Source organism: Pelophylax lessonae (assembly GCF_965119305.1).
Source record: "Pelophylax lessonae genome assembly, chromosome: 1".
In the NCBI taxonomy this organism is placed as follows: domain Eukaryota; kingdom Metazoa; phylum Chordata; class Amphibia; order Anura; family Ranidae; genus Pelophylax; species Pelophylax lessonae.
The window spans coordinates 299,948,802-299,975,093 of NC_138768.1; the positions used below are offsets into that span (position 1 = coordinate 299,948,802).

Consider the following 26,292-nt stretch of genomic DNA (forward strand, 5'->3'; position numbering starts at 1 on the left):
AGGTAATGGGATTCGTGAGAAAGTATTTTTTTAGATTAATCTTTCTAATGTATTTATGTGTATCTATATATACACATTGAATTTGTTAAAGGGTCTTTTCGGTGCACGCTTAAGGCCCTGATTGAGGATGTGTAGTTCTTTTTTAGTTAACTCCACCTTACTTAGAATAAAGATTCCTTGATTTACTGTTCTCTTCTGCGTTTTTTGTATTGGACCCTTCGTTCTGCTCTACAGCCTCTTCTTGTCTTAATTCTCCCACCTTTCTTCTCCTCTCTTCTTGATGGTTCTGAATGTATGGACGATTCCATCCTCTGCCCCTGCCCTTCCCCCTCCCTGGGGGTTTTGCAGAAAGCCATCAGCATCCACATAGTCACTTAAAGCCTTTATGTGAAGGGTGGGATTCATTCCAAGGCTATTGATCAGTGGATTATTATTTATTGACGATTGCTAATATATTATCTCTGTATTTTTGCAGCTCTTCTTTTAGTGTTCAGAATAAACCGGGACAGAATAGGTTAATTGAGCAGATTGATGGGGGCTATCCCTGTCAGTAATCATAACTGCGTGACCATATATTCAGTTTTCCATCATGAGTTGCCATACAAAAAGTTAAGTGAGCAGACGGACAGGTGGCGCTTCGGCCAGTGATTGCAGTTGCGGCATTATACACTCTGTTTCCCACTAAGTGCCTTGGAATGAGTTAATAGCCCAGTGATGGAGAGATGATAAGCTGGGTTGCCAAGCCAAACAGTCACCCCCTGTGACGAAGTCGGAAGTGACGAAACGCTTTGGGGTGTGACTGTATGGCAGACGGAACAGCAGAGAGAGATTGAGCGATGGTCCCCGGATGATCTGTACGCCAGTGTGGAGGTGGTGAGACCAAAAAGGGGGTCGGATAGCAGATCTATGACATAAGTTTAATGCCTGTTACAATATTTTAACATGTCAGTGTATTGGAAGTTTTTTTATTAAACACTACAGTGTGAAAGAGGGGTGGAGAAGCCGACAGGTTGACTAAAAGATCTTGTTTAACTAGAGCGCATTTGCCTAACCATGGGAATGGGAGGTAATATCTTCTGGCGAGTTACCATCCGATGGGAGTGGGGACACACAACGGTGGTAGAGGTTTTGGTGATTTTAATTCATTTAGGTGTCATCGGATTCACTATCTTTTGGACTTTTGGACTTTTATGGACTCTACACCTTTTTAACACCAGATATATTTTTTATGGGACAACCATTACTTGTTCACATACTGTGTATTTACTTATGCTATATTTATTTTCTGTGATTACAGACAATGTATCTGGGTGTGGATTGATTTTTGATTATTTAATTAGGTTGTTGTTTGCGCTACTGGTGATACATGTGGAATTGTCATTTCCACGTCTTTGGATTTCACTATTATTTTTTTGTACTGTTTAGATTTTAAGTAGCAGCATCTGATTGTTATTGTGATTCACCTTCATATTTGTTTCAGCCCGTGGAATTATCATTTTATTTTATAACAAAAACTTGTTGTGTCAGAGTCACAAGCATCACAAAGTAGCCCTATGGGATTACGAGCCTCTTGCACCCCTTGTGAAACTTAATAAAAGTCTGTTTACATTTTTCTAGGGTCTTTTGGTACTGGACAGTTGCTTGGCTTTCCATTTGTCTGTTTCGAGTTCCCCCTTAACTGTATCCAGGTAGATTCCCAGATCAGCTAAGTAGATCAGTTAGTTGCTCATCACTCACCGATAGGCTAGGGAGTTCTGGTGGAAAAATTTGCACTCAGTTGGGACACTCACCTACCTTTAAATCTCTTCCTCTTGAAATGATTTTCAGCAGTTAGATCTTCATTCGAGACCAGCTGTCCTACCTGCCCTTCCCTAAGTCACGGTTATCCTTTGTTGGGGGTATCGTCGCCGACTATTGTGGGTAGACAGTGTGATTCAGAACTTTAATGGACTGTTGTGTTCAAATTGAGTCTTGGTGACTGAGATTTGGTGTTTGGTGTTTATTTCAAATATTCTTGGTTTGTTTATGGTTATTAAAAAAGTTTAAAGAAAGTTTATTACAAAAATGTATTCATGTGCTTTTAGACCCAATAAAAGACTGCGGATTTATATTGTCCAAATATGTTTTTGTGTTTGTTGTTTCATTTATTTAACCTTTTTATTTAATGAGGTTTAATATTATTTGATTAAAGGAGTGTTTATAAGGTCTGCAATCCCATGAGCTAGAACAATTTTTTTTTAGGTGTAACTACCGCCTGGTAATGTCTATACTTGGTAACAGCAGTATGGCAGTAACAGATGCCACTGTGCAGCAATTCATATAATTTATACACATCTGTAGGTAATAGCCTTGGTACTATCTGTTTATTTTTTAATTCAGTGACCGCAATCTCTGGTTAAATTACCCAGCTGATGCTTTTTCTGTTCAAATGCATCCACAGTGGCAAATAGGGTGCGAGGAAAACGTATGAAAAGCTTGGTTCTGAAAGAAAATACAGCACATTTAGCAGGAGGGATATACATTATTATATGAATCCTAACATGTTATCTTAAAGTTATATGTACAAATATTTTAATGGCTTACCTTCCAAGTTTATACTCATTGGGTTGGTAGCCAATGTACTTCACCAATTTTTCTACACCTTCATTGGCAGATCCAGCCCAACTAGGCCAGGTATATGGACACAGGGATTTATACCTAGGTATATGTGAACAACACATATTAGTAGAAAGTATTGCTGTCTGCAAATATTTCAGCACTGTTAATACAACAACACATTTTATGTATATTGGAACCTAAGAACAAAAAATGCATATATTGTATTTGCCGCTTCTGTAGATTTATGACTATTCCTGCGGTTTAAAATTTCTTGGTCCTGGGGAATTTATGTGCAAATTGACAAAAGCCAATTTTTTTAAAAATATAATGTACTGCATGGCTTTTGCACTGTGGTCAGTCAAAAGGGCCAATAAGGATTTGGTATTAGCCAGCCACCTCACTATAAAAGTGGGGCTCAAAGCAGCCATAATGTCAGCGTATTGGAAGTTGTTGTAGGGAAATCTGACAAACTGCATAAGAAGAGATGAATAAGGGTCAGTAGGAAACTATGCTTTACATTTTCATGCACACTGGACATTTTGCAGCTTCTTCTAGAGGCATCTGACTTTTAGTGGAAGAAAAAATACTCAGTGCCTGTGCATTCAGGAGCCGCAGAGTTTGGGCAGAAAAAAGCATTTGACGCTTGTAAATGCATGTAAACGTGCCAACGCTAGGCAGGTTTAGCTCTTTAGTGTTAATTCATTTCTATGGGCAGAATACATTATTATTCTGGCCAATTAAATGAATTAATGTCCAAGCACTTGATGCCTGTAAATGTGACTAAACATTTGTAAAAGCGCTAGACACTTTTACAAGCGTCAGGTGTTTTTTTTTTTTGCCAAAACGCTGCTGCCAGGAGGAAAGACTTCTAAGAGAGCTTGTAAAATGTCCTGTGTCCAAGTATACAAGCTGCTGCTTACCTGTGTCAGGTATCCATATCTGCAAGTGTAGTGCAGCAGAATCTCCTGTCAGTTTCATGAGGCCTACATGCTGGCTCTTTGGACAGTCACTCAATTTGCTGACTTCTTATTTTGGGGGGGCTCTTTTGCTTTCAACTTTATTTTGGTTGATTTGAGGGCTGCTGTCATATTTATTTGCTGTCCTGTCCACAGCAAAAAAAAAAATTTATTTTTCTCTACAAGGCTTTATTTAATTATTTTTTTTAATACTTTTGCTGCAGAGGGGTGAAAATGTGCAGTGCTCATTTTTTTGGGGGGTATATTGGTTTTATAGTTCATGTTCTTATGGCCTTTCTTCAGTTGGAGGTGCTCAAAACAAAGTGAATATTGGTAATTTGTTCACTTCAAATCGCTAATTGTGTGGGAGGGAAAGGGAAAAAAACAAGATATTTGCTAACACGTGGTTGGGTATTCAAAGTGAAGACAGGTTCACCCTATTTACCAACATAACCTGACAAAATTTATATTTTTTTTTTTACTGATGGATGAGCTGAAGAACCCAGTATGATCACTTACACGCACTATATGACAGAGCTGAAACAATATTCTCTAGGTTCTAGAGGGTTTTGACTGCATAATAGCACTGAAGATCCTTAATTAATTGATTTTCTTGCGACACCTCCCATCACAACTGGCAATCTTACCAAAAATCATTTCATAGTTCTTTTCTCATATTGGCTTGTAAGATATTTTTTCAAGCAAGATCTCATTCTTGGAGTAACTGTGTATCGTTCTTCTTTTTTCTGGTTGTCAAATAGGATGAATAGAATGTAATACTTTTCCCTAAAATACCAGAAAATCTGAAGCTCTTGAAAGCTTTATAAACATAACAAGTAAAACCCCCTGACTACTCCTCTACTCCAATTACTTTGTACATAAATACAAGAAAAATGGCGTATAGTTGCACAATATTGGCAGGCAAAGCAAACAAAGAAATTACTGACTTGCTGGAAATGGTATTGGGATCACGAAAAGACACAACGTAAGTAGAAATGAGACCAGCATCTTAGCGCACACTAATATAATTTTGACTGAATGGCAGGGTGAAAGAAACAACTAAAATTATAAAGCAAAAATAGTGTCTGTATGAATAAAAATGTGAGATCTTGTTGCTCCTGGTGTTAGAGGAAAGATGCAAAAAAGTAGCCATGTACCAACCGCTCGGTGTCTGCCACCCCTTTCTGCTAATCCCTCCACTGGCTTTCAATTTCCCAGTGAATTAAATGCAAAATACTAGAAAGGATATATGTTTCCCATGGGACTTTGAAAGGCAGTAACCATAGTAAAAAAAAAAAAACATAATAAAAAATGTAACAAAGCTTTATTTCACAAATAAAAAAAGAACAAACCTTAAAACTAACATGGCTGTTTTTTGAACAATACCTACAAGCAATCACCACTAGAGAATATTACATAGTCATAAAGTTCATGTACATTGCACCACAGTCCTCAAAGGGACATACATCCACACCCAATGCATTTTGAGGTAATGCCTTTGTCCTCTTCTTCAGGGGTGTATGGAAAATCCTGGGTCTAAAAGACAATAATCAACATTGTTGAAAACTTGCAATTACATTTCACAATAAATGACCTTGTACGATACAACATTCACACGTTGATGATGATTGTCTTTGAAACCCAGGATTTTCCATACACCCCTGAAGAAGAAGACCATGAAACTACCTTTGAAACACATTGGGTGTGGATGTATGCCCCTTTGGGAACTGTGGTGCAATGTATATGAACTTTATGATTATGTAATGTCACCTAGTGGAGATCAGCTGTGAGTATTGTTTAACATATTGTGCTGTGTATACATAAAAAACACCAACCGTGTTGTTTTTAAGCTTTGTTCTATTGTTCTATTTGTGAAATAAACGTTGTTAATTTTTTTTTTCAAATACAAGTTATGGTTACTGCCTTCAAAGTCCCAAGGCAAACATATATCATTTCTGATATTGCATGCAGGGATCTGGGCAGTGTAATTTTTTAATCCCTACACCATTTTCAAATTATATACATTCAAAATACTAACAATAACATACAAGGTCATTCACAATTCTGACCCAAGCTACATCACCAATCTTGTCTCCAAATATCGCCCAAACCGTCCTCTCTGCTCCTCACATGACCTCCTGCTCTCTAGCATTCTTGTCTCTTCCTCCCATGCTCATCTCCAGGACTTCTCCAGAGCCTCTCTCATCCTCTGGAACTCTCTACCTCAATCTGTCTGGCTATCTCCTACTCTGGCCACCTTTAGGGAGATCCCTGAAAACTCATCTCTTCAGGGAAGCCTATCCGGTCTCAAACTAACAACTGAAATTTAACTCTTCCATGGGCTCATTCCCCACAGTTATTACCTTTTGTAACACTTGCCTCACCCTATTAGAGTTTAAGCTCTTATGAGCAGGGCCCTTTTAACCCTCCTGTATTTTGTTTTATTTTATTGTAACTGTACTGTCATCCCTTCTATTGTAAAGTGCTGTGCAAACTGCTGGCTCTACATCAATCCTGTATAATAATAATAATAATATTAATAATAATACTATAAAATCTGAATCTATAAAAAAATAATCTGGAATAGAAGCCAACACTGGAATGGCAATATTCTGACCCCAGTAGAATGAAAGATGGTATTTCAAGTAAATACATTTTTCCGGGTTGACATATTAAAAAGAGAATTGTTTACCTAGTTGGAAATAAATCCAGTCTAAGGCTCACTTTATGCTTTAACATGACTGTAGAATCGTTGTGCAGTCTTTTTGATTTAACAAAAATTGCAATACGAATACCTACCTAAATTATCCATTTAACTTGTATCCAGTCAGGTAGGCCTTTGCACTATATAGTTGTTGGTAGATCTAAAGGATATGGCATAGTCAGATTGCAATGTGTGTGGTGAGCTTAATTTGTCTAGTCAGTTGTTTTGTCACTTTGTCTAAGGCATACCTGTTACCATCCTGGGCAATTTAAACTAAACATGCAAAGATTTACAAGTAAAGGTTACCTAAAAAAACTACTTACTGTAAAAATGACATACAGATACTAAAAGTACTTTCAGAAATATAGGATTATGCAGCTGAAAATGTATGTGAGAGGCAGCCCCACCGACCAATTGAGAGGCTGCATGGGGCGAGGGCCAAGCTTGACCTTTATAGGAAGCAACAGGAATTCCATATAGCATCTCTCTGGATGTACTGATTGTTTACACACAGCTTTTGTTCATGCTTTTTTTTGTATTGCATGTTTTTTTTGAACAGGTTGGTGACAGATTTATTTTATCATGACCAGGCAACTGTCAAAGTATCTATAACCAAAAGAAAAAAAAAAAACTCTTTACAAAAGATAACATCCATGAGTGAAGTTATATGTCTGGGCTGATTGCAAACTAACTGTTTATCTGTAAAAAGCAGCAGTATACAATGAACTGTAAATGCAGATGGATGTACCATTAAAATTCAGTGTTTTCAGTGTAGAGAATTACCTCTGTAGGAAGTTCTCGTATTTTCTACGGTAGGCAAATCCTGCTCTTCTGACCCTTAAATACTCCATTAAACCAAGATATTTCACTTGGTGCCGAACCACCATATCATCAAATTTTCCTGTGATACATATGAATACATTTAAATAACAGTGTTTTGCAAACAGTAAATAGCAAGTAAAGAATTTTAAAATAAGGCCTCACTTACGGTGTACTTAAGCATGTTTGCCCACATGGGATGCACAGGTGTTCTGTACATCTGCGTGCAGGCAGTCCCATTCATGTCAAATGGGATGGAGCGATGCACAGAAAAAGTCGCTGCTTCCAATCAGACATCCGTTTGGGTGCATGTCACCGAACTCACACTGCGTTTCTGGGGGAACCAGCCCTACTCACACGGATGTCAAATTTGAAGCAGTGGCTGAGTCCATGCAACCGTGGTGTCCAAACTGACATGAAGAGGACTGCCTGCACGCAGATGCACAGAACACCTGTGCATCCAATACAGGCAAGCACGGTCCTTACATAGGTGTACACTTAAAGTGTTACTAAACTCAGGACTCTGCATTCACTATATCTAGTTTCCCCAGTACACAGAGCATGGAAATGCAAATGTTTTAGTAAATATAAACTGCTAAATACATTTTCTCATCAGCAGTATATAGCAGTCTTGTGACTTCTATCTGGCTGAGCACTGCTTAAAGCTTGTAGGAGTTTTCATTCTCCTCTGACTGTCCTATGAGGCTGCATGACCCCTGACCCTCTGTCTGGAGAGTACTGATTGGCCTTGTGCTGATCAGATGCACCCTCCCAAAAAAACCCCCACCAAACTGAGCATGTGCAGAGTGCCCCCAAGACTCTGTCCCCTGTACTATCAGCAGGTGTATTGAGGACTGTGGAAGAAGGGGGGGATAAGAAAAGACAGGATCAAACAGCCTTTTTACACAATGCAGAGGATTAACCCCTTAGGTTCCACAGTGAATATAACAAGCATGCTTTAGTGCATATACAGACTCATTTCACTGTTGTGGGTTTAGTAACACTTTAAGTACATCCATGGTGAACGAGGCCTAACGGTCCTTTCACAGGGGCTTTCCGCCCTGTGGACTCCATTTTGCTTGGCGGGGGATCGATCCGCTGATCCCCGCTGACCAGGAGGATGTTAGGTCTGCTTCTGCTCACTGTGCAGAGATGGACCTGTCAGAGCCCTGCTCCCCTCTATGGGAGATATGATGAAAATGGACCACCTGTCCGTTTTCATCAGATCCCATCGGAGCCAATCCTCTAGATGAATGGAAAATAGGGTTTCCATCCATCTGGATTTCATTGACAGAATTGGATCGGATAGCAGAGGGTATCAGTGGAGATGTCACCGTTGACATCCGCTGCTTCATAGGGGTGCTTGGGGCATCCTTTCAGGTCTGCCTGAAAAACTGACAGGCGGATCTGATCGGAAAGCCCGTGTGAAAGGGGCCTAACTTAGATGGAGAAATACAAACAAAACATACATCCAATATAAACATTTAATATACTGTATAGATTGACAGGTGAAATGTAATATAGTAAACAACATACTGGGAACCAGTCAATGCAACGCTGTATCTTGGCCTAGGCCGACAAGGCCCAGGCCTAGGGCAGCACTTTTCAGGGGGGGCGTCACCAAAAGATGCCCCTGAGTCTTATAAGGGTGGACTGGGTTAGGAGGAAAATCTGTCTGGCGCCCCCATAAAGCCCCATATCATACATGGGGGTCAGTGTATATATAATATTTGGGGTTCATTGTATATATAATACAATGGGGGTAAATGTGTGTGTGTGTGTGTGTGTATATATATATATAATACAATGGCGGTCAATGTGTATATATATAACATTGGGGTTAGTGTATATATAGAATATTGGGGTTTAGTGTATATATAATACATGGGGGGTCAGTGTATACATATTACTTGGGGGTCAGTGTTTATATAATATATTGGGGTTCAGTGTATATATAATATATTGGAGTTCAGTGTATATATATAATACATGGGGTGATGGGGGGATCAGTATATATATAACACATAGGGGTCATTGTATATATAACACATAGGGGCCAGTGTATATATATAATATATGGGGGGTCAGTTTATATATAATACATGGGGTGATGGGGAGGCAGTGAATAATAAATGGGGGGTCAGGGGGCCGTCCGCCAGTCTGCCTGCCTGCAAGGAGAACTGGGGGCTTCAATTATATTAACAGATGAAGGGGTGGATCTTAAACAGGAAGGGGTGGGACAAATTTAGATGGGGCGCCCAATTTTAGTCTTGCCTAGGGCAGCACAAAACCAAAATACATCACTGAGTCAATGACATATGCATGTACAGTCACATGAAAAAGTAAACACACCCTATGGTAACTGTTGATATTTTCAACATATTTGAACAGGCAAACATTAGAATTTTATTCAAGCAGTGCCTACAGATAAAGGTGACATACATAAAAAACATAAGCAAAATTTGTCTTCTTAATAATTGAACACATCCAAGAATAAAAATGTATTGCCCCCTTTAGCAGAAATTACTTCTTGCAGGTATTTTAATTATTGCCCAACAGTCTCTGACATCAGCTTTCATGCGCATTTCAAATCCACCCACAATATTTCCATGGACTTCAGATCAGGACTTTGACAAGACCAATCAATAGCCCTTAATTTCTCCTTTTTTGAGCCATTCCTTGCTGATTTTTCTAGTGTGTTTCACATCATTATCATGATGAAAGATATACTGTATTTTCATTTCAACTTAAACTTTCGGACAGGTGGCCTCACATTCTTATCACGCATGCTTTGATATGATAGACAATTTATAGCTGAAGCAACAAATCAGCCTCAAATCATTGCATTTCCATCACTATCCTTTATAGTTGGTTTGAGATTATTTTCCTGAAATGCTGTCATCAGTTTGCATCAAACATGTCTACTGTTACAGTTGCTGTACAAATCTATATTTGAGTCATCAAGCCACAGCACATTGTTCCAGAAGACCTGGTCTATGCCTATATGTTCAACGGGAAACTATATTCTTGCTTTACGGTTTTCTTTGTACAGTGAAAGTTTATTCCTTGGACATGCATTTTATCATGCAGGTAAAATTGTTGTATTCCTTTTATTACTGTAGATGCATGCACATTGACACCAACTGTTGCAAGAGTTACCTACAAGTTCTGTGATGAAAATTTGGGGTTCTTAACATCTCAAGAGGTCAACTTGAACTTACCGTATTTTCCGGTGTATAAGACGACTGGGCGTATAAGACGACCCCCCTAATGTTCATCTACCGGTAATACTTATACTTAGGTTACTTTGGAGATATTATACTCGGCGTATAAGACGACCCCTCATTTTTGGGGGATTTTTTTGAGGTTCAAAAGTAGTCTTATACGCCAGAAAATACAGTAATTTGAAGGCCAGTACTGGACAAATTATCAGTTCTTTGAAACCTATGCCACTTGTAGAATATTTTCCTTACAGAGGATTATTGTTTTAACTAAATTAAAAAAAGCAGACCATTGTAAACAACCTTCTATCTGCTACTTTTTCTGTGCAGCTTGGTCTCTTAAAGTAAGTTGAAAAAAAAAACGAACTTACTGTCAGAATCAACAGATAACAGATCTAGAACAGCCTACGTTGTTAATACTACTGACAGGCTGCATCATATATGTCATTTTTAGTTTGCCTTTAGTACCATTTTAAGATCTAATGTTTTCCTGTTCACATATGTTGAAAAAGTAAACATCCTAATATGTGTAGGGATGTGCATTCCTAGCCCCTGTATTCTGTGAATTGTTTTGTATTTTTGCAAGGCTTCTCCTGAAATCAGATTATGAAGGACTGTCATTTTTAAATCACATGTCAATCACACTGTTAGGAGGGCTCCAGAGTCATGTGTCAGGAAATTGGATCCGGGATGTGAGAGTTCTACCTGTCTTGTCATCTAACCAACCCCTTGTATGTTTGCCATCAATGTCAGCTCATCCTCATTGGCAGAGGGTACCCTCATAAATCCTTACCATCTGGGTATAGGAGCCTGAAATAAGCAGGCCTAGTACCGAGTGTAAGAAGCTGCAGGGCTGGAGCCCAGGCCTGGAGGGCATCATCCCTTTATGCAGACTGTGTGCCCAGCAGCCATGCCGGCCTAGTGCTATATTGAAATAGAGAATCACTCAAACCTTTTGTTTGTGGCTGCTGCATTCCAGTGGAAGTAGAGACTCCAGGGTGCCCAGGCCTACCCAGTGGCTTCTAACCTGAGAAACTATTGGAGCCTGTCATTTGGATTTTGGGATAAATACACTTTGCCCTGTTCTTTTTTCCTTCTATTATGTTCATAACTAAACTTTGAAACTGCAGTCTGGTTTAGACCTTAACCTCTTTCCCTTCAAAAACATGAAAGTGTTATACACCCTTGGGATAAGGTATTTCTGGGAGGAAGTCTCCCTTATATTTACAAGGCCCTTCAGAGTGGAGCCACTAAATATTTAAAACTCCAAGAAACTTCTTTAACCCGTTGCCGACCACCCGCCGTAGTTTTACTGCGGCAAGGTGGCTTGGTTGTCCGAACCGATGTAACTGTACGTCGGTCGCTCGAGGAGGTAGGAGGCACGCGTGCCTGTCTGCCGTCCCCGCGATGTGCTGATTCAATGATTTTTGGCCTGGACCTGGTGATCGGTTCTGACCAATGGCAGAATATCCTGTGCCTGTGTAATGTAAACACAGGCACAGGAAATGTTGCAGTCTCCTCTCCTTTACGGTTCCATCAACAGTGAGTACACAAGCACTACACTGACACCAGTACATATATTTACCCCCTGATCATCCCCCCAGTTAACCCTTTCACTCCCTGTCACAGTGTCACTATACAGATAGTTTACTGATCACTGTATTAGTGTCACGTGTAATGCCAGTTAGTGTGAGTGGCAGTTAGTGGTAGTTTAGCGGCAGTCCCAGATAGGTTTAGGGTACCCGCCATATATCCCCTAATAAAGATATAATCCCCTAATCACCCCCAGTTCCCTGTCACAGTGTCACTATTATAGTGTACAGATCTTTTTTCTGATCACTATATTAGTGTTACAGGGAAGGTCAGTTAGCATTAACGTTAGTTAGCGTCAATCCAGGACAGCGTCAGATTGCCCGCTGCATATTTAGTAATACATTTAATCCCTTTGATTGCCAGTGACACACACACACACTAAACACCTCCATTACTAGTATAGTGTCTGAACAGATCAATATCTTTGATCAGATCAGAACTATACTAGTGTCAACAATGGTATAGTGCAGTGTTTCTCAACTCCGGTCCTCAGGGCACACTAACAGGCCAGGTTTGCAAGAAAACAGAAATACATCACAGGTGATATTTGTTTACTGAAAAACAAACACAAAAAAGGGCGCACCAGCCTAGCGCATTATCCTCAGCAAGCTTTTAATAATAATGGTATAAAATCAACTACTCACAAACATGCGTGGTAGGTCAGCATATAGATTCCAACAGAACGGCATCAAAATAGAAGGGGCTCTGAGGAAGAGGCAAGGCCTCGAAGCGCGTTAGCCTTCCGTTCATATGGAATATCGGATTCTTCTATTTTATTTTTCAAACACCTGTGACAAAAACTTTTAATACTCAATAGGCTTAACATGTAAAGATGGTACAGCGCCACTAAATAGATAACTAACTAATTGAGAAGGTGAACCAAAGTCCATAAGTCCATAAGAGGGAAATTTCAAATGCTGGGAATATGACCGTGAATCCCACATCAATCTTGCAAGTAGAGTTTCGGGCAGAGATCACATTAACAATAATGATGTAACCTTACCGGACAGTTGGACCCCCTGTTACGGAAGGTCAAACAGGCATGCGATATCCACCACCAGGAACAAAACTGCAACAGAGTTCCTCTCCTATCGACCACAGACACTCCGGGTAACCATAGACCATGGATCCGGCGAACCTCACTGAACCCCAGGTGCACACAGGGGATGACCTCCAATGAGACAAATGGGGGCGCACATAGTGAAGTACGTACAAGTCTTTTATTGAATTAAAAGGTGAAAAACTCACATTTAGCTGCTTGACACAGGCATGTTATAAAGTCACCTGGGGTTCAGTGAGGTTCGCATGCCTGTTTGACCTTCCGTAACAGGGGGTCCAACTGTCCGGTAAGGTTACATCCTTATTGTTAATGTGATCTCTGCCCGAAACTCTACTTGCAAGATTGATGTGGGATTCACGGTCATATTCCCAGCATTTGAAATTTCCCTCTTATGGACTTATGGACTTTGGTTCACCTTCTCAATTAGTTAGTTATCTATTTAGTGGCGCTGTACCATCTTTACATTTTTCTGGGTTTGATATACTTTGTACTAGCAGCCTTTAGCTTCACCTTTTTGTGCGCAGCTTTCTTTCCCTTTATTATAATAGGCTTAACATGCCTCTCAGGAAATTCCTTGGGGTGTCTACTTTCCAAAAAGTGGTAATTTGGGGGGAGGGGGGATTGTACTGCTCTGCCATTTTAGCACTTCAAGAAATGATATAGGCAGTCAGAAAGTAAAAGCTGCGCTAAATTCCAGTATATACAGTGGGGATCGAAAGTTTGGGCACCCCAGGTAAAAATTTGTATTAATGTGCATAAAGAAGCCAAGGAAAGATGGAAAAATCTCCAAAAGGCATCAAATTACAGATTAGACATTCTTATAATATGTCAACAAAAGTTAGATTTTATTTCCATCATTTACACTTTCAAAATTACAGAAAATAAAAAAATGGCGTCTGCAAAAGTTTGGGTACCCTGCAGAGTTAATATCATGTACTGCCCCCTTTGGTAAGTATCACAGCTTGTAAACGCTTTTTTTAGCCAGCCAACCGTCTTTCAATTCTTGTTTGAGGTATCTTTGCCCATTTTTCCTTACAAAAGTCTTCCAGTTCTTTGCAATTTCTGGGCTGTCTGTCACGCACTGCTCTTTTAAGGTCTATCCATAGATTTTCAATTATGTTGAGATCAGGAGATTGTGAAGGCCATGGCAAAATCTTCAGTTTACGCCTCTTGATGTAATCCCCCATGGATTTCGAGGTGTGTTTAGGATCATTATCCATTTGTAGAAGCCATCCTCTCTTTAACTTCAGCTTTTTCACAGATGGCATCAAGTTACCATCCAAAATGTTCTGAAATTTTATTGAATCAATTTTTCCTTCTACTCGTGAGATGTTCCCTGTACCACTGGCTGCAATACAACCCCAAAGCATGATTGGTCCACCCCCATGCTTAACAGTTGGACAGAGGTTCTTTTTATTAAATTCTGTGCCCCTTCTTCTCCAAACGCACCTTTGCTCATTCCGGCCAAAAAGTTCAATTTTAACCTCATTGCTCCACAGAACTTGTTTCCAAAATGCATCAGGCTTGTCTAGATGGTCAATTGCAAAGTTCAAAAGCTGATTTTTGTGGTTAGGACGTAGAAGAGGTTTTCTTCTGATGACTCTTCCATGAAGACCATATTTGTACAAGTATCTCTTTATAGTGGAATAGTGTACCACAACTCCAGTGTCTGCCAGATCTTTCTGGAGTGATCGTGCAGTCAAACGTGGGTTTTGAATTGTTTTTCTCACAATCCTGCGAGCTGTTCTGTCTGATATTTTTCTTGGTCTTCCAGATCTTGCTTTAACTTCCACTGTTTCTGATGACTGCCATTTCTTAATTACATTCCGAACAGAGGATATTGAGATCTGAAAACGCTTTGCTATCTTCTTATAGCTTTCTCCAGCTTTGTGAGCGTCAACTATTTTCAGTTTCAGTTTTCTAGACAACTGCTTAGAAGATCCCATGGTGCTGATTGTTAGGGCAATGTCGGGTCAGATGAGTCTGGGCATTTAAAACCTTTGAGATTGACATCACCTGGTCTTCCCAGACGATGATTGAGAACAATCTATGACACTGGCAGGTCTCAGCCTTGCAAAGGGGGCAGTGCATGCTATAAATTCTGCAGCGTGCCCAAACTTTTGCAGACGCCATTTTTTTGTTTTCTGTAATTTTGAAAGTGTCAATGATGGAAATAAAATCTAACTTTTGTAGATATATTATAAGAATGTCTAATCTGTAATTTGATGCCTTTTGGAGATTTTTCCATTTTTCCTTGGCTTCTTTATGCACATTAATACAAATTTTTACCTGGGGTGCCCAAACTTTCGATCCCCACTGTACACCATAGTTTGTAGACTCTATAACTTTTTCACAAACCAATAAATATATGCTTATTGAGATTTTTTTTTATCAAAGACATTTAGCTAAATACATTTTGGCCTAAATGTATGACAAAAATTGGAGTTTATTAGATATTCTTTTATGATAAACAATAGAAAATTTAATTTTTTCTGAAAATTTTCTGTATTTTTTGGTTTATATCGCAAAAAAATAAAAACCGCAGAGGTGATCAAATACCACCAAAAAAAAAGCTCTATTTATGCTGAAAAAAAGGACATCAATTTTGTTTGGGAACAGCATTTCCTGACTGACTGACAGTTAAAGTGGAGTTCCACCCAAAAGTGGAACTTCCACTTTAAATAGTCCTAACCCCCTGACATGCCACATTTGGATGTCATTTTTTTGGGGGGGGGGTACCTAGTTTTGACAGGTACCCGCTCCCACTTCGGCTCGGAGCGCCACGGCGCCCTGAGTGGAAGTTCTCCTCTCCCCCTCCCTGCAATCTTCTGGGACATTTCAGAGGTCCCAGAAGATTGCCGGCCAATCAAGACGCGCAGCGCAACTCGCGCATGCGCAGTGGGTACCCGGCTGTGAAGCCGCAAACTGTCATAGCCAGGTGTCCACACCAGTGATGCCGGCGCCGCCGAGACCAGAGGGAGAGGATCGAGGCTTCGGGCGGCCGCATCGCTGGACCGTGGACAGAGATGTATAGTAACTAAGTAGAACTACTTCACTACTGTACTTAAGTACCGAAAGGCGGTATCTGTACTTTCCTAGAATTTTTTTCTCCTACTTCCACTTTTACTTCATTACATTTTATCAATGATTTCAATACTTCTACTCCGATATTTTTTTTTTGTGCTGCATAGTTACTCGTTACAATTATAAAAATTACCACTGCCACAACAGTAGATGGTAGGTTTCATGAAGCTCAAAACATGTGTATTATCAGCGCATACCAAAATAAAAACTACTGTATGTATAAATAAAAGCTGCATTTGAAATAATAAAAAACAATATGATGTTCAAACTTTTGACTTCTTTCTTTAATAACTACATAACACAGTACTTGTACTTTTACTTTCAGTACTTGAGTAGCATTTTTTTTTCAAAACTACTGGTACTTTTACTTTCAGTACTTGAGTAGCAAAATTAAAAAAAAAAAACTACTTGCAATACTTAAGTACAAAAAATGTTGAATACTTTAGTACTTCTACTCAAGTCACTTTTTGATTGAGCACTTCCACTTCTACTCAAGTCACTTTTTGATCGAGCACTTGTACTTTTACTCAAGTATGGGTTTCGAGTACTTTATACAACTCTGACCGTGGGACAGGTGAGTGTGTGTTTATTAAAAGTCAGCAGCTACACTTTTTGTAGCTGCTGACTTTTAATAAACACAGAAAAGGCTGGAACTCCGCTTTAAAGTCACAAAGTGCCAAATATTAAAAAATGGCCTTGTCATTAAGGGGGTAAAACCTTCCAGTCCCTAAGTGGGTAAACTCCCACAAAGCAGAGGCTTGTGATCCATTGTTGCCCAGGTGCTATAGAGTTGGGTGTAACCTCTCCCCTAAGCAGTATTACATATGCAAAGCATGACACCAGGAGTGAAAATAACTGTATCAAATTCTTAAACTGTCAGTAAATACTGTATTTGTAGTCGTTACATTACTTTTTCCACATTGTAGAGATCTAAAGCATTCTTTAATAAAGAAATGTGTGTAGTTTGTGTAGTAATCTTATTGCAACCAACCAGAATTTTTCTTTTTACTGATCTGACATCAGATATCTGAATCCTGATTTGCTGCCATGGGTTACTGCTTTTTGCACATCACTGCGCAATGCACTGCTTTATTGAATAAATCCTCTAGTGTAACACTGCTTTATTTTTTAAACAATCTTCTTACCTGGCTGTTTGTCATTATTTGGTTTGATACATCTAATGTAAGCTGGTTCCTTGGACATCAAGATTTCTATAAGGCTTGACAAGCTATTTTTAAATTGAGTGGTTACCTGAAAGGATGGGTAAGTAAATTAATTATTACCACTGTATTTGCAAATTATAAATACATTGTAATCTGAAGGAAAAGAAATTAAAGTTTTTGTTGCATGGTACAGATATACAGGCTTTTTCAGGAGGGTAGGGCAAAGAGTGGGTAAAGTGCAGTAACCCATATTAACCATAATAAACTGGGTATGTTGCTATTGGATACAGAATGTGTTGAATTATGACTACTCTTTGCGCAGCCTTAGTGAATCAGCTGGTGAGAACAAGCCCTTGTAATAGTGGATGTGGAGTTGTAAATTCTTTATGTTTCGTTTTTATTTTATTCTTACAAATCTAATTTTTACTTTAGCATAACAATGTTTAAAAATACAGAAATTCGAAAAGTTGACTGCAATGTTACATACTTTAAAAACACAATATCTTTTTTAGTGAAGTGGAATACATTATTTTGGTCGGCAGGACAAGTGGAAACATGTATAATTACCTATATTGCACAGGGGGATGGAGAAAAGCAACAAATCCCAAAATTAACACAATCTACAGTATCTCACAAAAGTAAGTACACCCCTCACATTTTTGTAAATATTTAATATATGTTTCCATTTGACAACACTGAAGAAGTGACACTTTGCTACAATGTAAAGTAGTGGGTGTAAAGCTTGTATAATAGTGTAAATTTGCTGTCCCCTCAAAAAAATGTAACACAATGCCATTAAAGTCGAAACCGCTGGCAACAAAAGTGAGTACACCCCTAAGTGAAAATGTCCAAACTGGGCCCAATTAACCATTTTTCCTCCCCGGTGTCATGTGACTCGTTAGTGTTACAAGGTCTCAGGTGTTAATGGGGAGCAGGTGTGTTAAATTTGGTGTTATCGCTCGCACTCTCTCATACTGGTCACTGCAAGTTCAACATGGCACCTCATGGCAAAGAACTCTCTGAGGATCTGAAAAAAAGAATTTTTGCTCTACATAAAGATGGCTTAGGCTATAAGAAGATTGCTATGATGCTGAAACTAAGCTGCAGCACGGTGGCCAAGACCATACAACGGTTTAACAGGACAAGTTCCACTCAGAACAGGCCTCGCCATGGTCGGCCAAGAAGTTGAGTGCACATGCTCAGCATCAAATCCAGAGGTTGTGTTTGGGAAATAGACATATGTGTGCTGCCAGCATTGCTGCAGAGGTGTAGGGGTGGAGGGTCAGCCTGTGAGTGCTCAGACCATACACCTGCATGGCTGTGGTCCCAGAAGGAAGCCTCTTCTAAAGAAGATGCACAAGAAAGCCCGCAAACAGTATGCTGAAGACAAGCAGACTAAGGACATAGATTACTGGATCCATGTCCTGTGGTCTGATGAGACCAAGATAAACTTATTTGGTTCAGATGGAGTCAAGCGTGTGTGGCAGCAACCAGGTGAGGAGTACAAAGACAAGTGTGTCTTGCCTACAGTCAAGCATGGTTGGTGGGAGTGTCATGGTCTGGGGCTGCATGAATGCTGCCGACACTGGGGAGCTAAAGTTCATTGAGGGAACCATGGATGCCAACAAATGCTGTGACATACTGAAGCACAGCATGATCCCCTCCCTTCGGGGAATGTTCTGCCGGGCAGTATTCCAACATGATAACGACCTCAAACACACCTCCAAGATGATGACACTGCCTTGCTAAAGAAGCTGAGGGTAAAGGTGATGGACTGGCCAAGCATGTCTCCAGACCAAAATACTATTTAGCATCTGTGGGGCATCCTCAAATGGAAGGTAGAGGAGCACAAGGTCTCTAGCATCCACCAGCTCTGTGAAGTCATCATGGAGGAGCGGAAGATGACTCCAGTGGCAACCTGAGAAGCTCTGGTGAAATCCATGCCCAAGAGGGTTAAGGCAGTGCTGGAAAATAATGGTGGCCACACAGAATATTGACACTTTGGGCCCAATTTGGACATTTTAACTTTGGGGTATACTCACTTTTGTGGCCAGCAGTTTAGACATTAATGGCTGTGTGTTGAGTTATTTTGAGGGGACAGCAAATTTACACTGTTATACAAGCTGTACACTCACTACTTTACATTGTAGCAAAGTGTAATTTCTTCAGTGTTGTCACATGAAAAGATATAATAAAATATTTACAAAAGTGTGAGGGGTGTACTCACTTTTGTGAGATAGTGTAAATATTTTAAAAAAAGTGTTAGTAGTGTCAGAACCTGGATCACCTGGTATTTAGTCCCTCCTCTACTATTCCCTGGTGCTTCAGGGTTTTGCTCTGCTATCCAGATACTGCTAGCTATTTAATCCTGAACCTGATTCCTGCTTCCTGCCTGATCCTGCTCCTGTCCTGTACATGCACCTTGCTGCTTCATATAGGTTTCCCTTGTTCCTGATCCCAATCCTGGTTTCCCCCTTCCTTGCATCTCCGGTATTACTCTGTTTACATGTGTTCCCTTATTTTGTATATATTGTATTATAGTTTGTTTTCTGGTGTTTGGATAGGTTTCATTTCACTATTAATAAACTTGCTTAAAATATGTATAGTCTGGTCTCAGTTTCATGTATGTAGTTATGTAGATCTGGTCCTCCCTGCTGCTTGATGCCTGCTCTTGATTTCTCTGACAAATGTGCAGGTGGTTGTTTATTTGACTTACAGTCTCAGGACGCTTTCTGTTTTCTAGTTCTGATGCATGAAAACAATCCGTTAGGATATAATTTTTGGATTTGATAACCACCTAAAAAACAAGGCAGTTGGTAAAGTTTTGACAAACAAATATCTTTTTTTATTGGGTAAAGGTAAGTTATGATTTTGAATGACATACAAAAGAAAGGAAAACATATTAACTATAGTTTTTCATTTAAGTAACTTTGTGCTGCAACAATAAAACAAAAACATAAGCACATATGCATATAACAATTACAAAAGACAGCACAAAGGACAGGAATTTGCAAAGAGGGAGCATTATTCAATAAACAGACCATCTCTTTTGGATAACAAGACTGTTCAGTATATTTATTACCTCAACATTACCTAAAGTAAACCTAAACATATGTTTCCTTCTCCTCCTGCCTCCAAAATCCTACTACTGGCAATCACTATAATGAGCCATACTGGCCAATTGTGAGCCTTAACAAGTGGAGGGAAAAGGCTGTTAACTCAGATAGGTGTGTCAATATTTGTGTACTAGAATTTCCAATGATATTTTATCCAGGCCACCGAAGAAAGAAGTGACCTTACAAATAGGTCCCTGGATGTGCCTGTCATCTTGTGGCAGCAGTGGTTTGGAAAGATTTTTAAACACTTCCAAGGGACAGTAAATTAAAAGTTAATATTTCAGCTAGACATAAATGTTGCTCAGCTCCTGCACAGAGATCTCCCTGCCAGATTTTCTTCTTTGCCCATTCAATTTAATTTCTTTACTGTAAAATACCTGTAAATCAAGAAATTACAGAAATATCCCCCATAATAGGCAGGGCAGGTGCATGGAGCTAGGAAATTAGATAATGTCAGCACCAGGGCTTCCAAGAAATATGGGAAGATGGTAGGAAAATGTAACCTGCCAGCATCTAATCAAATCTGAAATATCAGTAGACTGGTATGAGAATTTGTAATGCATAGACATGTTCAAAAACCATATAAAATTTACCTCCTTAAGGTTCCTGTACAATAGGTCATTATTCTTCTCCAAAAAACCTAAAGAAGAAATTCAAAAAGCTCTGTTAGAGCTGCAAATTTGGAAGTCAGATTATCAGGGGGATTAGCATGTGTTAGTATGCCATTTATACACACATAGGCGCAACAACAATTTTTTATATCATATTGTGATTAGTAGTTATGCCTCTTGGTGGTAGTATCATGTTTAATTTACTGGTTTCCCTTGTAGAACTACATAGTTATGATGTAATTTCCTGTCTCTGTGTTACTCTCTTCCAATAAAACAAGAAGGGCTCAGCCATGTGTCCAGCATCATCTGAACTGGTTGGGGTCATATATGCAGCAGTGTCCAAGTTATGGGTCTAGCTAAAACCACAGTATTAAATACTGCTGCTGATACAGATTCAGCTCAGATTTACAACAAAACAGTCTCTGTAAAAACAAAAAGGTTGAAAATTATATATGATGGCAACTGACAGTATTATATAAAAGAGCCCAAACAAAATCCACCTACAGAGGAAGGTAAAGATAAAAAAGAACATTTGAATGTGCCTAGAAAAGAAGGATGTGTGCGGCTGCGATGACATTATTGATTTAGCCCATATACTAAGGGATCAGTTTATAGCAAGCTTAAAGGCTGGTCCAATTCTGAGAGCTTTGCAAGAGCTATGGCATCGTGGGATGAGATCCAATACAGGTCCATACTGGAGGAGCTGGAAATCCCCCTTAAAGACTTTTCTCTACCCCAACAAAGACTGCTTTACCAGCTGCTGGAAAAACACCTGCTAGTATATGCAACCAGCCCAGAGAATTACAGGTTCACCAAAGCCATCGACCACCCCATCCACACGGGACACACACCGCCCATCCGGGAGCAGTGCCGTCACATTTCCCCAGCATTTTGCCAAGAGGTCAAGGAATTACTCTGCAGCATGCTTCAGAGTGGAGAGTGACCAATGAAAGCCGCAGTCCATTGGCACCTCTTTTCATCCTGGTGCGAAAGAAGGATAGTAGTCTACAGTTCTGTATGGACTACCGTAAGCTTTACACTGTTATCGCTTATAACAGTGCTCCCTGCTACAAGCCATGTGTTAACTGTCATAAATGGCTTTCCATTCATGACAGCTTGCTTTCTGTTGACATGTTGTGATTGGCTACAGGGGATCAGGTACCAGTGTACAAAAGTAATCACTCTCCCCTCCCCCCGACAAAAAAAACCTGTAACTCAGTTACAGACTGGGGGGAGGGAGAAAACCAGCAGGACTTCACTTTTTGTTTGAAGTTGTGCTTTTTACCTAACAGGCCTCACCAGACTATACTGATGAGAGGCTAGCACATGCAGGACTATATTAGCTGTACCTTAGAAATTGTATTTTTTGCACACATGTAAAAATCTAAATTTTTGGCTATAAAATTACTTAAATTTCCCAGAACATTATATATTTCCTGAAAGCAAAGGACCTGTAGAATAAAAAGATAGTTTTTCCATTTTTTCCTGCTGTACACAATAGAACAAATACACACTATATAATACCAAATTTTTGGTAAAATATAAAAGATGACGTTGCGTTGAGTAGATACCAAATATGTCAAGTCTTAAAATTGCATGCACCTGGGATATTATTATTATTATACAGGATTTATATAGCGCCAACAGTTTGCGCAGCGCTTAACAAAATGAAGGCAGACATTACAGTTACACTACAATTTGGAACAAAAGGAATCAGAGGGCCCTGCTCGTTAGAGCTTACAATCTAAAAGCGAGGGTCAATTGATACAAAAGGCAATAGCTGTGGGGGATGAGCTGATGAAGCAAGTGAAAAAGTGTTATTAGTTAGTAGCCGGGTAGGCTTCTTTAAAGAGAAGGGTTTTCAGGGATCGCCTAAAGATGGATAGATTAGGGGACAGTCGGACAGATTGGGGTAGAGAGTTCCAAAGAATGGGAGAAGCTCTGGAGAAATCCTGGAGGTGAGCATGGGAAGAGGTGACAAGGGAGCTAGAGAGCAGGAGGTCTTGGGAGGACCGAAGAGAGCAGCTTGGTTGATATTTTGAGATCAGGTTAGTGATGTAGCTGGGGGCAGAGTTGTGGATGGCTTTGTAAACTATTGTTAGCACTTTGAATTTTATTCGTTGGGTGAGTGGAAGCCAGTGAAGGGATTGGCAGAGAGGGGTGGAGGACACTGAACGGTTGGTAAGGTGGATAAGTCTTGCAGCAGCATTCATTATGGATTGAAGGGGGGATAATCTATGTAAGGGTAATCCAATGAGGAGGGAGTTGCAATAGTCGATAGACACTGCTGCATATATGACCCCAACCAGTTCAGATGATGCTGGACACATGGCTGAGCCCTTCTTGTTTTATTGGAAAAGAGTAACACAGAGACAGGAAATTACATCATAACTATGTAGTTCTACAAGGGAAAACAGTAAATTAAACATGATACTACCACCAAGAGGCATAACTACTAATCACAATATGATATCATAAAAAATCTCTATAGGTGACACTTTAAAAGCCCTTACAGCTCATCTGTCTGCAGTTACCTGTGAGTTTTGGCGCAAGAATTATTGCTCTCATTCTAAAATTCACGGCGATACCTCATGTAAGTAGTGCAATTGCAGTTTACATACATGTGCACACCCTGTGCTTGCTTTTGCATTTGCAGGTGTGCACAGGGCAGTGGGGGTACGTTTACATATTTTTTAAATACATTTTATTATAATAAAAAATTTTTTAATCTCCTCCCACCCAAGCCAATGCATATAAACGGCCGCGTGGGAGCTTCCTCCTTCTGAGTAGACGTTCAGGAACATCCCCCAGAAGGAGTGATACCGCGCAGCCACGTGCGCACGCAGCTGCGTGATCCAGGTGTGCCTGTATCCCCTGGACACAGTGCAACACCGCTCTGTGATTGGCCCTCCTGATCACATGCTAACTCTGTCCAATCACAGCCATCATGTAATGTCAACAAAGCCGTTGTAACGGCGATCAGCTCTTCTTCTCCTCACACACAGCCTGTCAGTGAGGAGAAGAAGAGACAATCTGTGCTGCTAGCCGGGGATCAGTGAGTTTTGAGCTATTTACTGCTTTTTACACACTGATCACCCAGCTAATATCCCCAACACAGTGTCCACAACACAGTGAATACACCTGTCACACATCTGTCCCAGTAAAAAATCTGGTACAGTGAACATCTGTCGTGATCTTCTGGAACATCTGTCCGTGATCTGGCACATCTGTCCATGATAATCTGGCACTCAACATTTGCCACGCCTGGTCTGTAATCATCTGCCTCATCTGTCCGTGATCATCTGGCGCACATCACCTGCTACATCTGCCAGTGATCATCTGCCACATCTGTCCGTGACCATCTGGGGCACATCTGGCACACATCATCTGCCACATCTGTCCCTGATCATCTGATGAACATCTAGCGCACACCATCTGCCACATCTGCCAGTGATCATCTGCTGCACCTGTCTGTAATGTGCAACATCTGTCTGTGATCATCTGGTGCACATCACTTGCCAAATCTGTCCATGATCTGCCACATCTGTTCTTGATCTGCCACATCTGTCCCAGTCAACATCTGCCATATCTGTCCCAGTGAACACCTGCCACATCCCAGTGATAAACATCTGTCACACATCTGACACATCTGTCCCAGGAATCATCTGCGCACATCTGTCCACATGGCTATAAAATCATTTAGCTGTGAGGAGGCTTTCCATATACTCCAGAGTATGTTGGACGAGAGTAGCAGGGAACTCTTCCTGCCAGACTCGGATAGCGAGTATGAGCCAGTAGAAAGCAGTGGCTCTGAAATGGAAACTGAGGAGGACAGAATCCTAACAAAGAGGCTCAGGAGATTTGAGCAGGCACAGGCATCCACCAACAACTCAACAAATCCTGAGGCATCCACCAGCAGCGCAATAAATCCTGTGGCATCCACCAGCAGTGCAATAAATCCTGTGGCATCCACCAACAGAACAACAAATCTTGTGGCATCCACCAGCAGCACAATAAGTCCTGTGGCATCCACCAGCAGCGCAGCACTCCAAGAATTTAGGCAGGCATCCACCAGCAGTTTTGCAAGTCCTTGTGCAGTGGCAAGCACAATCAGGGCAACATTCCCAGATGATAAACCAGATGCTAGTAATGGAGCGTCCCATCCACAATGAGGCACGGCCCATACTAGCCTCCCGGATGTATTATTATACCCTACATGGCTGCCCGACACTTTGGCAGAACCTGTAATTCACCCTTTTACAGCACAGCCAGGCCCTCAAATACAATCAGATAATGTAACCCCACTTTATTATTTTCATTTATTTTTCACGGATGATCTGCTTAACTACATCGTGGAGCAGTGTAATCTGTATGTCAGACAACATATTGCCAGCAATCCTGATTCTTCCTATGCCCACCCTTTTGTATGGAAACCCCTCACCGTGGAAGAATTAAACATTTTCCTTGGACTAACCCTCTACATGGGGCTGACAAAAAAAATGAACTCCATTCCTTCTGGTCTACACAACCTATCCATCATATGCCAGTCTACTCCTCTTTGATGCCCAGAACCTGCTACGAAATAATAATGCAATTTTTACATTTCAACAACAATGCCCAGTACCTCCCTCAAAATCATCCTGATTATGATAAATTATTCAAAATTCAGCCCCTAATCAATTTTTTTTGCTCCAGCTTCAAGCAAATGATTACCCCGGATATAAATATTTGTGTAGATGAATCCCTAGTTCACTTCACCTGAAGACTTGCCATTAAGCAATACCTCCCCAGTAAACGGGCCAAATATGGGGTAAAATTTTACAAGGAATGCGACAGGGCCACGGGTTACACATATGATTTCAAAATTTATGAGGGAAAGGATAGCCAGCTAACCCCCCCCCCCCCCCCTGGATGCCCTACCTATATGGGGACAAGTGGCAAAATCGTCTGGCAGCTGATAGAATCACTGTTTGGGAAGGGTTACCACCTATATGTAGACAATTTCTGCACGAGTCTCCCACTTTTCCGCCATCTCTACCTAAAGAAGACTGTGGCCTGTGGGACAGCACGGTCCAACCGCAAGGGCTTCCCACAGAGATTGGTCACCAGGAAATTAAATCGGGGGAAAAGGCCAGTATGCAGAATGAAGAGGCACTAGCCCTAAAGTGGAGAGATAAAAGAGATGTCTAAATCCATTCCACAATCTATGATGACACCTTGGTGGAACTTCAGACAAGACGAGGTCCCGTCCAGAAGCCAAAATGTATTTATGAATATAACCAATTCATGGGGGAGGGGGGGTGAATATGAATGACCAGCTGATGTAGCCATACATAGCCACCAGGAGACCACTTTTTTGGTATAAGA

General features: G+C 40.4%; 1 protein-coding gene across 1 annotated transcript in view; it reads right to left on the minus strand.

Annotated features, from left to right (window-relative positions):
- MYO1H (myosin IH) overlaps positions 1-26,292 on the minus strand; it is a gene marked incomplete at its 5' end in the record, with an annotated part of 168,547 nt that overhangs the window by 47,554 nt on the left and 94,701 nt on the right. Inside the window, 6 exons of the mRNA XM_082244127.1 lie at positions 2,405-2,481; positions 2,584-2,697; positions 7,042-7,159; positions 17,181-17,286; positions 19,915-19,995; positions 20,908-20,954. Of these exons, the coding sequence (XP_082100253.1) occupies positions 2,405-2,481; positions 2,584-2,697; positions 7,042-7,159; positions 17,181-17,286; positions 19,915-19,995; positions 20,908-20,954 (543 nt within the window). The remainder of the gene's footprint in view (positions 1-2,404; positions 2,482-2,583; positions 2,698-7,041; positions 7,160-17,180; positions 17,287-19,914; positions 19,996-20,907; positions 20,955-26,292) is intronic.